Consider the following 12,624-nt stretch of genomic DNA (forward strand, 5'->3'; position numbering starts at 1 on the left):
TAAAAATGTATAAAGAGTTCAATCTTCATCAATTGCCACACTTAATAACTGATTTGTAACAAATAACAGCATTGGAAAAATGAGCTCCCAACAAGGATGAGCATTACCACGAAATAGAAACCATAGTTTAATACACAACAAAGTTTTAGCAGAACACAAAGACATCTGATTCTGGTCTGATCTCACTTGTCACATCATCTCCCTGAGCGTGTCCTTGATTTCTACATTTAATATCAAACAGAAAAGTTAGAGATGGAAAAGACCCATTAGGTCATTACTGTAGTCCATCCCGGCCAGTTCACGTTTGTTCCCTACAGTACATTTTCCAGTGCTTTGTAGAATCCAGTTCTAAATGTCTCAAACGATGGGCTTCCTTCCCTTGGAGATACTATTCCATAGTCTAATAGTTGTCACACTGTTAGGTTTTCAATCCAGGCCCAAGAAGTTCTGTTGCCAAAACCCTGCTTCAGAATCCCACACAGGGGAAGGAAAAGAGGGACGAAGGGGGAGCAAACAATCTACAGCATGCAATGTCACTGTTTTCAAATCAAAGACCTTCGGGCGTCGCCTTCCCAGGACCGAGCAGTGCAACCCCTCGGGCAGGTTTGATTTGAAAAGACCCAGCGCCGGCCTCCCCCGCCCAAAGGGCGGCTCCGAGCACTGCCCCGGGTCGGCCGCAGCTGCCCGGCTCCCTTCAAAGACAGCCTTCCACTTCAAGGACTCTCTCCCTAGCATTAGCGCCCGGGCCCAGGCCTCGGGCTCCCCAAACCAAGCACAACTTTCGCACGGCCTCCACCGCCTCCTCACCAGGACTGCTGCAAACCCTTCCATTTTTAAAGGGGAGACGGAAGCCGAAAAAAACGAAGGGGTAAACTGAGGCTCAGGACGGGCAGGGACGGGGGGAGGGTAGAAGCCGAAAGGGGAGAGAGAGCTGGGGTCCAGAGAAAGAGGAGAGGGAGGGAAAACTGAGTCCCGGGAGGCAGTGACTGGTTCAAGGTCACCTGCAGGAGCCGGGGACCGCGAAGGGCCTGAGCCCTGTCTCCAGACTGGCCCGGCAGACTGGCCACTAGCCTCACACATCACCGATTCAGGGAAAGGGAGAGGGGTGCAGGATTCCGGCCGCAGTCTCCAAATCTGCGACCCTCAACAACAAGGCGGCCGACGCCCCCGCTGCCCCGGGAGGCGCCCCCAGCCTCATTTAAAAAAACAAACAACAATGACAACCAAAAAGAGAGCGAGGGAGAGGGAGAGGCCACATCCGAGTGACCCCCTCCCCCCGGCCCGAGGCCCTCCCCCCACAGGGGGGGAGGGGCAGGAGAAGGTAGACCGGCTGGCCAGAGCTGGCCGGAGACGTCCCGAGGCTGGCGGCTCCTCGAGCGCAGGGAAGGGGCGGCCTCATGCCCTTCTCGCCCGCCGCGGACGGGCGCTGGATCGGACCGAACCAAGTGAGCGAGAAGAGGGGGGGCTGGTAGAAGAAAGAGGGGCGCCGGCGGCGGGGGAGGGGCGGGGAACGAGGAGGGGGAGGGGCGGGGAGGCACCGACCTGTCGATGAGGATCTTGGGGTCGCCCATCCAAGGGATGAGGTGCTGTCCTTGCTCCAGCGCCAGGGCCCGCTCATCGTCGCGGAAGAGTTTGCAGGCATAGCCGAACACCAGCAGCTCCACGCGACAGCTGCTACCACCGCCGCCGCCGCCGCCGCCGCCGCTGCCTCCACTTCCTCCTCCTCCTCCTCCTCCGCCGCCGCCGCCGCTGCCGCCGCCGGGCCCGGGCTCCTCCTTCGCGCCGGTCTTCCGCTCGCCTTTCCCGCGGCCTCCCCCTCCGCCGCCGCCTCCTCCGCCGCCGCCGCCTCCCCCGTACATGGCGGCGGGCACGGCGCCCCCGGCGGCCGCACGGATGCTCCCGCTGTCCCCGCCTCGGCCGTCAAGCCCCGTCAGTCAGAAGCGCCACATCCCGGCCGCAGCCTCAATACCGCCGCCATGGCGGAGGACAAAATGGCGGGAGCGCCATTTCCGGCGGAGGGATGACGGAGCTTCCGGCGGTCGGTGTCAGTAACGCGGAAACGCAGATTCGACACGGGCAAGAGGGAGGAAATCGCGACCCAGATTGGGCTGGTTCTGGGAGACTTAGGAGATTGGCGGGAGAAGGCGCGCCAGCTCGGGCTTGGTTTCCAGTTTTTATTTCTCCCTTTGTTTTTCGTTTGACTTTCTGTACCGGTGTCGAAAATGCGAAAACGAATGAGGTCTGTAGTTGTAGCTGTGGGGAGTAAAAGTTTGGAGAGCGGCGGGAAGGGGAGGGTGGAAAAGCAGGAGGAGTAGGAAGGCTGGGGTAGGATCTACCCTTGGTAGACCGGGAACGGAGAAATCTACCCTTATGGTCGTGCAAGACCCGTCTCCAAGGCTAGGGACTGTCGGGGTAGAGGAATCGGAAGTGGGTGGTTATGGGGATGGGTCATTCTGTCCATCCTCCTGCCTCCGAGCTGAATGTTTTCCTTCTTCCTCCCTTTTCCAAAGGTTTGTTTAGTTTTAGAGGTGAAAGGGACCTTGGGAGTCAGTTAGACCAATATTTTGCCATTTTTCATGAGTTGCTTAGAGTTGCGCGGGCATTGAGAGTCCTTCACCTCTTAATTCCCGCCCCCGGGACATCCGCCCCCAAGCCAGCCTCTTTTCATCCTTCCATGCCTTCCTTATCTTCTCTGGCCTTTAAGTTTGCCCGACCCGAAAGCCCGGAGGAGGTCTTACCTTCTGCTCTGTCCAATAGAGGTATTAAATGCCTACTATGTACCAGTCGTTGCGCTGGTGGGCTCCGAGTTTTACCATTGACTCCTTCCAGGGCTTGGAGCAAATTCATTCATGATCATAGATCTGAAAATGGAAATATCTACTCCCCAGCTCTCCTTAACCCTCCCTCCCCAAATCCAAACACTGTTGAAATAATATAGTCCAAACTGTATTATAGATGAGTAAACTGAGGTTCAGAGAAATAGAAAGACTTGTCCGTGGTCACACAGATGAGGACTAGATCTTCTCAATGAAAATTCAGCCTACTTTGTCCTCTGTAAAATGAAGGATTTGGCCTCAGTGATCTTTTCCTCTATATAGAATATAGGATCCATCAGAGTAAGGAATGTACACTTTTTGTCTTTATACCTGTTTCAAAATAGACATTATATGTCTTTGTTGGGTGACATTTTTGTGATTTTGTGATGGCTATTTCCATTCCAACTCTACCATATGGGTACCTCTTGTCCCATGGCTTGATTCTTAATTATGGGCTGCCTGGGCTGAAGTGCCCTCCCTTTACTACCACTCTTGGTAGCCATGGATATCACCCTCATCTCTTCAGTATCCTTATCCCTCTTTCTCTACCCTTGCATTTGTACCTCCTGGAACCCTCTTTACCAGCCCGACTTTCCTTTCGTATTACACCCATTTCTTTCCTCTCGAAATTACTATGTATACATTTTGTATTTATTTTTTTTACAGAATATACAAAAGTAAACACAAAGCATACAATGTAATCTCTTTGAGAGTAGGAACTGTTTGGCTTTGTTTCCTCAACAACTGGCTCGGTACCCTAGCGCATAGTAGGGGCTTAATAAATACTTATTAAGTTATAAGGGACTGTGCTAAAAATTGGGGGATGAATAACTCAGGAGGCAAAACAGAAAAATAATGAACCTTCAATTCTACTTGTGGGATTTGACATGTAACACAGATAAGTAAATAGTAAATAGATCTGGAGGGAGAGAACACTAACATCTAGAGAAGAGCAGGAAAAGACTTGGGCAAGTGACACTTGAAGTGAATCTTGAAGGTAACTAAGGATCCTAAATGATGGTGATAAGAAGGGGGTGCCTATTAGATAAGGGGGATGGCCTGGAGTCTGGGAAGTAATTGCCAACCTTGGGGAATAGCTTATGGACTGTCTTGGCCAGAAGTTAAAGTGAATGAAAAGCCAAAATAAGCCTGGAAAGATGATGTGAAGTGCTTCAAGTGGCATAGGGGAGTGTGATGGGGTGATGGTGATTGTATTTTATCTTAGAAGCCACCTCTCTTCTCCCCAACCTTTGTAAAATGGAAGGGCGAGAATCTAAGGTTCTTTATGGAGCTTATGTTCTGTGATTCATTGTTAGCTGTTCCTTGGATGTGATCATATGAATCTTCTAATTCAAGCTCCTTAGTGACTTCCTTTTCTCTTGTGTTTAAATTCCTTTGCCTCTTATATGGGGCCTTCTTCATTATGTGCTGCCTTATTTTTGAACCCTATTTCATCACTCTGCCAGCCAAAATGAACAATTCACTATCCCTCTTTTCTATCTCTCTCCTAACATACTTTGTATTTTCCTATTTAGTTGGCAAATGAGTAACATGGTAAAATCAAATTTGGAATCAGAAGGTTTGAATTTCAATTCCAGCTGTGCCTAAGGTACATTGAGTGAACCTCTTCGAACCTCCATTTTCTCATCTGTAAAATAAATGGGTTGGATTGGATGACCTAGAAGGTTTCTTCTAGCTCCAAGTTACATTTAGCAAATGTTAAACATCTGGTATGTGCTGGAGATGAATCTTGTGTTCTTTAGCTCACCTCAATTCAGAAATGAATTGAGTGCTAGCTAGGGGGTCTGGGTTTGTATTTTAGCTCTGCTTCTTACTATATATATATAACCTTGGACAAGCCATTTGATCTCTGGCCTGATTTCTTTATTTGTAAGTGAAGAAAAATGAAGAAGGAGTTGGTATTGATAACATGCTGACCTGTGAATGTTCTTCAGTTTTGACTGTTCTTTTAAAGCACAACGCAAATGCACTATTTTCCATGAAGCTTTCTCCGTCATCCCAGTCTCTGATGATATTATTCCCTACTGTCTCCTCTAAAAAGTTTTATTGATTTTTTTTTGTTTTTATTTTAAAAATAAATGTTTTATTGTCTTTGTAAAAACAGGTCATTTCCCAATAACTTTTTCCTTCCTTAATAAAACTTCTCCTTGCACCAAAAAAAAAAAAAAAAAACCATGCAAAAACAAATCAGCATGTTGGCCATATCTGACAGCACTGGCTGTACCTGAAGGTACAGATAATGAATCTGTGGTTCACCAACTTTTTTCTGAGAAGAAAGGTATGCTTAATTTCAGTTCTTAGCAGTCACTAGTGGTCGATTCTAATGTCATGTTGGCTTTATATCATTGTAGTTGTATAATTTGTTCTTCTGGTTCTACTTAATTTTCTAGAATTTTTCATTTGGATGGTTTTTATAGTACAATAATATTATGTTATGTGCATATATACTTTATTCAGCTACTCCACAGTTAATGGCCACCCGGTCTACTTCCAGTTCTTGACTATAATATTAAAAATGACTATGAATATTTGAATATATTTGGGACCTTGCAGCTTTTTACTTTGTGGCATGTGCCCAGCAGTAGAGAGAAGAGAGGAGGGCACATCTTGAGCTATTCTCTCCTGCCTAGTCTTCATGATTCTCCTTGGTCACCAGCTTCATTGAATTGGGGTGGAAAGAGGAGAAGAGGGTACCTTACTATTGTGTCCTGTTCATCTCCTGCCCAATTTCCAGCCTCCCTTAGAAAAGAAGGAACTTTCCAGTCTCCTGTTGCTATGGTGAGGAGAGAAGGTACCATTCTAGTCATTCCATCTCAGCCACTTCATTTCCTGCCTTGTCTCCCATCTATCTCACAAGAGAAGTGCCATTCTATCATTTCAGTCTCCTAGGAGAGTATCATGGCTCCTGTTCTTTTTGCATGAACTGCCCAAAGACCTGAAAAGACTTTACCCTGAGGTCATAACACTATTGACATTGAAAATCTTTCAAAAAATTTCTCTTAATGATTAACAGAATTCACCCTGGTCATATCTCTTCCCTCCCCATTTCAGGGGACCCCTGTAGATCATCATTTCAAATGCTATTCTTCATGTACCACTGATTGAATTCTTTTTTCCATTCCCCTCATCACCATCCCCAGCCATGTTCCAATCCCAGACTACTAAATTATACTCTTCAAGAGTTCTCTCTTCATTCCATTATAATGGGCTGTAATGGGCTGAAACTCTTGAGTCCTTGCACTGAGGTCCCAAGCACTTGAGACTAATTAGCAATTGGACAATATTAATACATGCTTGGGGAAAGAACGGCTCCACCCATTCTGTGCAAGTTTGATGTGTTGTATAGGAGATTGTGTAGAGGATTTGGTGGGTGGAGTGTGGGAGCCAGAGGCACTGCTGGCTAGATTGCTCTCACTTTGTATGGCCATTCCCCTTCACCTCCGTAAAGAATAAAGATCAAGGATTTTCCCTTATCCTGACTCCGGCTGATTTTAATATATTCTGGGTGCTAAATGCATTCATCACAATTAGTAATAAGTTTGCTTTCATTTTAAATCTTTTCCTTTCTCCTTTTAGCTTCTGATTCTCATTGAGACCTGACTTCCACCTAATGACACAATTTCTCTGACTGTCTTTTTCAGTGTTAGTTGTACTTTCACTCATACTCCCTTGTATGAACACTAGTTCATACTGGTCAAAGTAGGGGAGTAACTCTCCTTTGAGAGTCTCACAATCTATATCTACTTTTCAATCAAAATACTGGTTTCAATTACCTGTGAACCTCCAGGATTTCCCCCTTAGTAAATTCAATGCCTGATAATCTTTCCTCCTCAACTTCTATACTTATACTAGGGGACTTCACTATGCCTGTTGATACAGCCCCAAATACCCTAACCTAATAGTTCTTCAATTTATTCATTCCCTATGATCTCCATCTCTCTTTAGTCACATAAAAAGATAGCCATACCTTTGATCTTGGCATCCGCCACAAATGCTTCTGAAATTCCCTTATCACCATAGATGACTGCATTTATTTCCTTTTATAATTTAGCTCTCTATGCTCTGTTTGTTGATATTATTCAATTGAAGTTATTTTCTCTAAAGTTGTTTAGTTGTTTCAGTTGTGCCTCACTCTTTGTGACCCTTTTTTTTTTTTTTTTTTTTGGCAAAGATACTGGAATGGTTTGCCATTTCCTTCTCCAGCTGATTTGACAGATGAGAAAACTGAGGCAAACAGGGCTAAGTGAGTAGCCCAGGGTCACATCTTGCTAATTCTAAGCCCAGTCCTTTATCCTCTGTACCATCTAGCTGCTCTCTCTAAGGTTACCAGTAATATTTAATTGCTAAGGCTTATGGTCTTATCTCAGTTCTCATCATTCTTTGTTGGAATCTTTACAAATTGTTAAGTCATTAGAGTTGATAGAATAATTATCTAATTTAGCATGGTTCAGTATCATTGATCTGATCTTACAAGGAGATGTTTTGGGCCATAACCTAAAACAAGATACTAAGCAGTACTAATAGAAACAATGCTTGTGTTCATACCTTTAGAGAGCTCATATAAGCAAGAAGTATTTAAGTACTCATTGGAGTTCACAAGTATGGGAGCTTTACAAAGTAAACTTTGTAACTTTGTGAATTCACACCTCCCCTGAAGCTCTTAGGGCCAGAGAGCACTCTGGGAGAAATCTCACAATCCCTTTCTCAAAGAAGGAGCATAAATAGAATTTCAGTGAGCCCAGTCAGGGAGTACAGCTGAAGATTGAGAAGGGAGCATCACTTGCTGTTGAGGAGAAGCACTCTCTTGGGGGCACAACCAGATTCATCTTCATCTCACACCACTGTGGTAGCTGGGCTCCTGCACTTCCCCCACTGAGACCAAGCTGGTCTGAAAGGCTCTCCAGAAAGCTAGCCGAGCCCCAAGTGAAGGAGACAAGAAATCTATTTCATCTTTGTGTTGGCTGGAGGCTGAAGAAAGCAGAGGCAGAAGCAAAGAACAAGGCTGCAAGAGCTCTTAGAACCAAGCAGAGAGATAGGCCTTAACTAACCGGGCTATTTTGGAAAGAGAAAATAAACATTTGCATTTTTACCAGCTGGCTGCATTTTGGGTGATTATTTACCTTTAACTGATACTGACTGCCTCCAGAAAACCTCCCGGAGAAACCTACTCTCAGAACTATTATTTTAAAGAAGAAAAACACTACAATTCTTGACCTCTCTACAGTTGCTTCTTTCTCTCTTTATAATCTCTTTTTAGATTTTTTGGTCACTTTTTTTTCTTAGTTCTCCTATCAAATTTCTCCTTCTTGAAGGGAAAGGGACCCACATGTGCAAAAATGTTTGTGGCAGTCCTGTTTGTAGTGTCAAGAAACTGGAAACAGAGGGGATGCCCATCAGTTGGAGAATGGCTGAATAAGTTACTGTATATGCATGTTATAGAATATTATTGTTCTATAAGAAACAATCAGCAGGATGGTTTTAGAGAAGCCTGGAGAGACTTACATGAACTGATACTAAGTGAAATGAGCAGAACCAGGAGATCATTATACACAGCAACTATTATGGGAGGGAGCTACCTGCTAGCTGCTGGGGATCTAATTCTGACCAGCAGAATAGATCCCTTCATGTGAGAGGATGATAACGATATAAGGAGACTAAGAGGCAGTTGCATTCTCTGATCTCTCTCCTCTTGCCTCCAATTTATTTCATTCCCAATCCACAAGCAACATCTGCATCAATAAAGGCTAATTTGCAATTCCTTCAAATGTGTTATGATTCACAGCTGTAGGGGCTTATGGAGAATTGGTCTGTTCTTTCACACTTAGCCAAGGTCCTTAACAGGCAACAACAAGATTATATGATTATCAATTCTGATGAATGTGACTTTTCCAACAATGAGATGATACAGGTCAGTTCCAATGATCTTGTGATGAAGAGAGCCGTCTACACCCAGAGAGAACACTGTGGGAATTGAATGTGGACCACAGCATAGCATTTTCACTGTTTTTGTTGTAGTTTGCTTGCATTTTGTTTTCTTTCTCATTTTTTTCCCCTTTTGACGTGATTTTTCTTGTGCAGCAAGATAATTGTATACATATGTATAAATATATTGGATTTAATATATATTTTAACATGTTTAACATGTTAAACATATATGTTTAACATATATTGGATTATTTGCTATCTAAGGGAGGGAGTTGGGAGAAGGAGGGGAAAATTTAGAATACAAGATTTTACAAGGGTCAGTGTTGAAAAATTATCCATGCTTATGTTTTGAAAATAAAAAGCTTTAATAATAATAATAAAAAAAGTCTCCTCCTTAGTCTCTTTTGCAGTATTTCCATCTAGGTCACATCCACTAACTGTGGGTGTCCCTTAAGACTCTCTTTTGGGTCCTCTTTCTTTTTCACTTTACTGTTTCACTCGGTGAGCTGATCTGCTCTCATGGATTCAATTATCATCTTTATGCTGATGATTCTCAAATCTCATTATATAGCTTTAACCTATCTGCTGAACTCCAGTTTTACATCTGGGAAGGGGGAAAGGAAGTAACTGTTTATACCTACTATGTTCTAAGCACAGTGCTAGGAACTTTATGGCTTACCTCATTTAAACTTTAATATGTTCAACACTGCCTATTAAATACCTTGAACTTGATGGCATGACACTACACTACACTTTGAATTCACCATATGCAGAACTGAACTCAATTTTCAAGCATGCCCCCTCCCCAAGATGCCAATTATCCTTATTTTCAAACTTCCTTTTCACATTGGAGAGTACCACTATTTTCTTAGTCTCTCAGGCTCTCAACTTGGGTATTATCTATATCTCTAGTCTCTCACTCCCCATATCCAATCCATTGCAAATGATGAGGTTTGGATTTGGGGAACCCAAATGAAATTAGAGTTTCTGGTGGTCAGGGAGTTAAATGAGATCTAGTGGCGGCGCAAGAGTCCCCTGTAAAGGAATTTACAGACCCGAAAACCTAGATTGATAAAAGAGGTTTATTATGGGGATTGGAAGTAAGGTTAAAGTCTAGTTAAGGAAATAGGTGAGAGTAAAGAGGCACTGGACACAGTATTCCAGTGAGTAGAGATCCTTGGCATGCCAAGCATAGCATAGCATGGCATGTTTGGAACCTCTGCAAATAGGGTTTTAGTTTGGCTCCTTTTATAATGATATATTTAGCTAAAGGGAGTCCGTGGGTAGAGTCCCAAGTTGGCTCAGATCAGATGGGGGCTGGGATAAGTCCAGATCTATTGGAATTCAAAGGGATTTAAAAAAAAAATAACTTTTTATTGATAGAACGCATGCCAGGGTAATTTTTTATAGCATTATCCCTTGCACTCACTTCTGTTCCGATTTTTCCCCTCCCTCCCTTCACCCCCTCCCCCAGATGGCAAGCAATCCTTTACATGTTGAATAGGTTATAGTATATTCTGGATACAATATATGTGTGCAGAACCGAACAGTTTTCTTGTTGCACAGGGAGAATTGAATTCAGAAGATATAAATAATCCAGGAAGAAAAACAAAAATGCAAGCAGTTTATATTCATCTTCCAGGGTTCTTTCTTTGGGTGTAGCTGCTTCTGCCCATCTTTGATCAATTGAAACTGAATTAGCTCTTTTTATCAAAGAGATCCACTTCCATCAGAATACATCCTCAAACAATATCATTGTTGAGGTATATAATGATCTCCTGGTTCTGCTCATTTCACTTAGCATCAGTTCATGTAAGTCTCGCCAGTCCTCTCTGTATTCATCCTGCTGGTCATTCCTTACAGAACAATAATATTCCATAACATTCATATACCACAATTTATTCAATCATTCTCCAATTGATGGGCATCCATTCGTTTTCCAGCTTCTAGCCACTACAAACAGGGCTGCCACAAACATTTTGGCACATACAGGTCCCTTTCCCTTCTTTAGTATCTCTTTGGGATATAAGCCCAGTAGAGACACTGCTGGATCAAAGGGTATGCATAGTTTGATAACTTTTTGAGCATAGTTCCAAATTGCTCTCCAGAATGGTTGGATGTGTTCACAATTCCACCAACAATGTATCAGTGTCCCTGTTTTCCCACATCCCCTCCAACATTCCACATTATCTTTCCCTGTCACCCTAGCCAATCTGACAGGTGTGTAGTGATATCTCAGAGTTGTCTTAATTTGCATTTCTCTGATTAATAATGATTTGGAGCATATTTTCATATGTCTATGAATAGTTTCAATTTCTTTGTCTGAGAATTGTCTGTTCATATCCTTTGACCATTTATCAATTGAAGAATGGTTTGATTTTTTTATAAATTAGTCAATTATATATTTTGGAAATGAGGCCTTTATCAGAACCTTTGATTTTTTTTTTTTTTTTAATTAAAACTTTTATTTTCAAAATACATACATGGATAATTTTCAACATTCACCCCTACATAATCTGCATTCTAATTTTTCCCTCCCTTTCTCCCACTCCTTCCCCCAGTCAACAAGTGATCCAATATATCTTAAACATATGCAGTTCCTCCATACATATTTTCACAAATATGTTGCACAAGAAAAATCAGGAAAAAAAATGAGAGAGAAAACAAAAATGCAATCAAACAACATCAAAAAGAGTGAAAATATTATGTTGTAGTCCACATTCAATCCTCTCTGTGGGTGCAGATGGCTTTCTTCATCACAAGACCATCAGAACTGGCCTGAATTACTTCATTGTTGATGAGAGCCACGTCCATCAGAATTGATCATCATATAATCTTACTTTTGCCATGTATAATGGTCTCCTGGTTCTGCTCATTTCACTTAGCATCAGTTTATGTAAGTCTCTTCAGGCCTCTCTAAAATTATCCTTTATTAAGCATTTCATCAGCTTCATCCAAAACCAACATCTTGATAGCACGGGTTCTTAAACTTCTGCGACGAATCATATCAAATACACGCCCTGGTGTACCAGCAACAACATGCTGCCCATAATCCAATTTCCTGATATCTTCACCAACATTTGTCCCCCCAATACAGGCGTGACATTGGACATTCATGTAATCACCTAGAGCAAGCAGACCCTTTTGAATTTGGACAGCTAATTCCCTGGTTGGGGCTAATATCAAAGCCTGGGTTTCTCGCACCTGAATATCCAAACACTGGAGAACTGAAATGCTAAATGTTGCTGTTTTGCCTGTACCAGATTGAGACTGTGCAATGACATCTCTTCCTTTAATAATTTGTTTGATAGCACGCTGTTGGATAGCTGATGGTTTCTCAAAACCGTAGGCGTATATGCCACGCAACAGGTCCTCCCGCAAACCCATCGTGTCGAAGGTGGGTGTCACGTCCACCTCTTCACTGGTCTCGAATTCCACTTTGGTCATGTCTTCCTCCTTCAGCAAACGCTTTCGGGCAGAACCTGAAGTAGCCATCGTGGCTGAGGCAGCCATACTTCCCGGAAAGCCGGAAAAAAGGGTAGGGGGAGGGCAGAACCTTTGATTGTAAAAATGTTTTCCCAGTTTATTGTTTCCAAAGGGATGCTTTTGACCAGGATTTGTGAATCAAAGGTCTTAGCTTCTTGAATTGATAATGCATCAGCCAGAAGGGATTGGCATTACTAAATCACAAATCAATCAAAAGATTGAAAGGATCACAAATCAGTTTCTTAAAGGGGCCACAACCCACTTCATAAAGACTTTGATTTTATCTTTGTAACATCTTTCTCTTCCTCTGATATTGCTCTATTCTGTTGCAAACCTTCATCTTCTCATAGCTGGCCTATTGCAATAGACTGCTGAT

At 43.1% G+C, this 12,624-nt stretch overlaps 2 protein-coding genes across 5 annotated transcripts in view; both read right to left on the reverse strand.

Moving 5' to 3' along the window:
- Window positions 1-1,874, reverse strand: part of SFSWAP (splicing factor SWAP) — a 108,334-nt gene extending 106,460 nt beyond the window's left edge. For all 4 annotated transcript variants that reach the window (XR_007949641.1, XM_051972593.1, XM_051972594.1 and 1 more), the window contains exon 1: window positions 1,543-1,874. Coding sequence is in view for 3 of the 4 variants with exons in the window: in XM_051972593.1 (XP_051828553.1) it covers window positions 1,543-1,859 (317 nt within the window). In the remaining variant the exon portion in view is untranslated. The remainder of the gene's footprint in view (window positions 1-1,542) is intronic.
- Window positions 1,875-11,493: 9,619 nt separating this feature from the next.
- On the reverse strand, window positions 11,494-12,303 carry LOC127543587 (eukaryotic initiation factor 4A-III-like). The gene has a single exon (XM_051969807.1). It carries the CDS (start codon window positions 12,273-12,275, stop codon window positions 11,685-11,687), a length of 591 nt encoding a protein of 196 aa, XP_051825767.1. The 5' UTR covers window positions 12,276-12,303; the 3' UTR covers window positions 11,494-11,684.
- Between the last annotated feature and the right edge of the window lie 321 nt (window positions 12,304-12,624).

This window comes from Antechinus flavipes, chromosome 1, assembly GCF_016432865.1.
Source record: "Antechinus flavipes isolate AdamAnt ecotype Samford, QLD, Australia chromosome 1, AdamAnt_v2, whole genome shotgun sequence".
Lineage (NCBI taxonomy): Eukaryota > Metazoa > Chordata > Mammalia > Dasyuromorphia > Dasyuridae > Antechinus > Antechinus flavipes.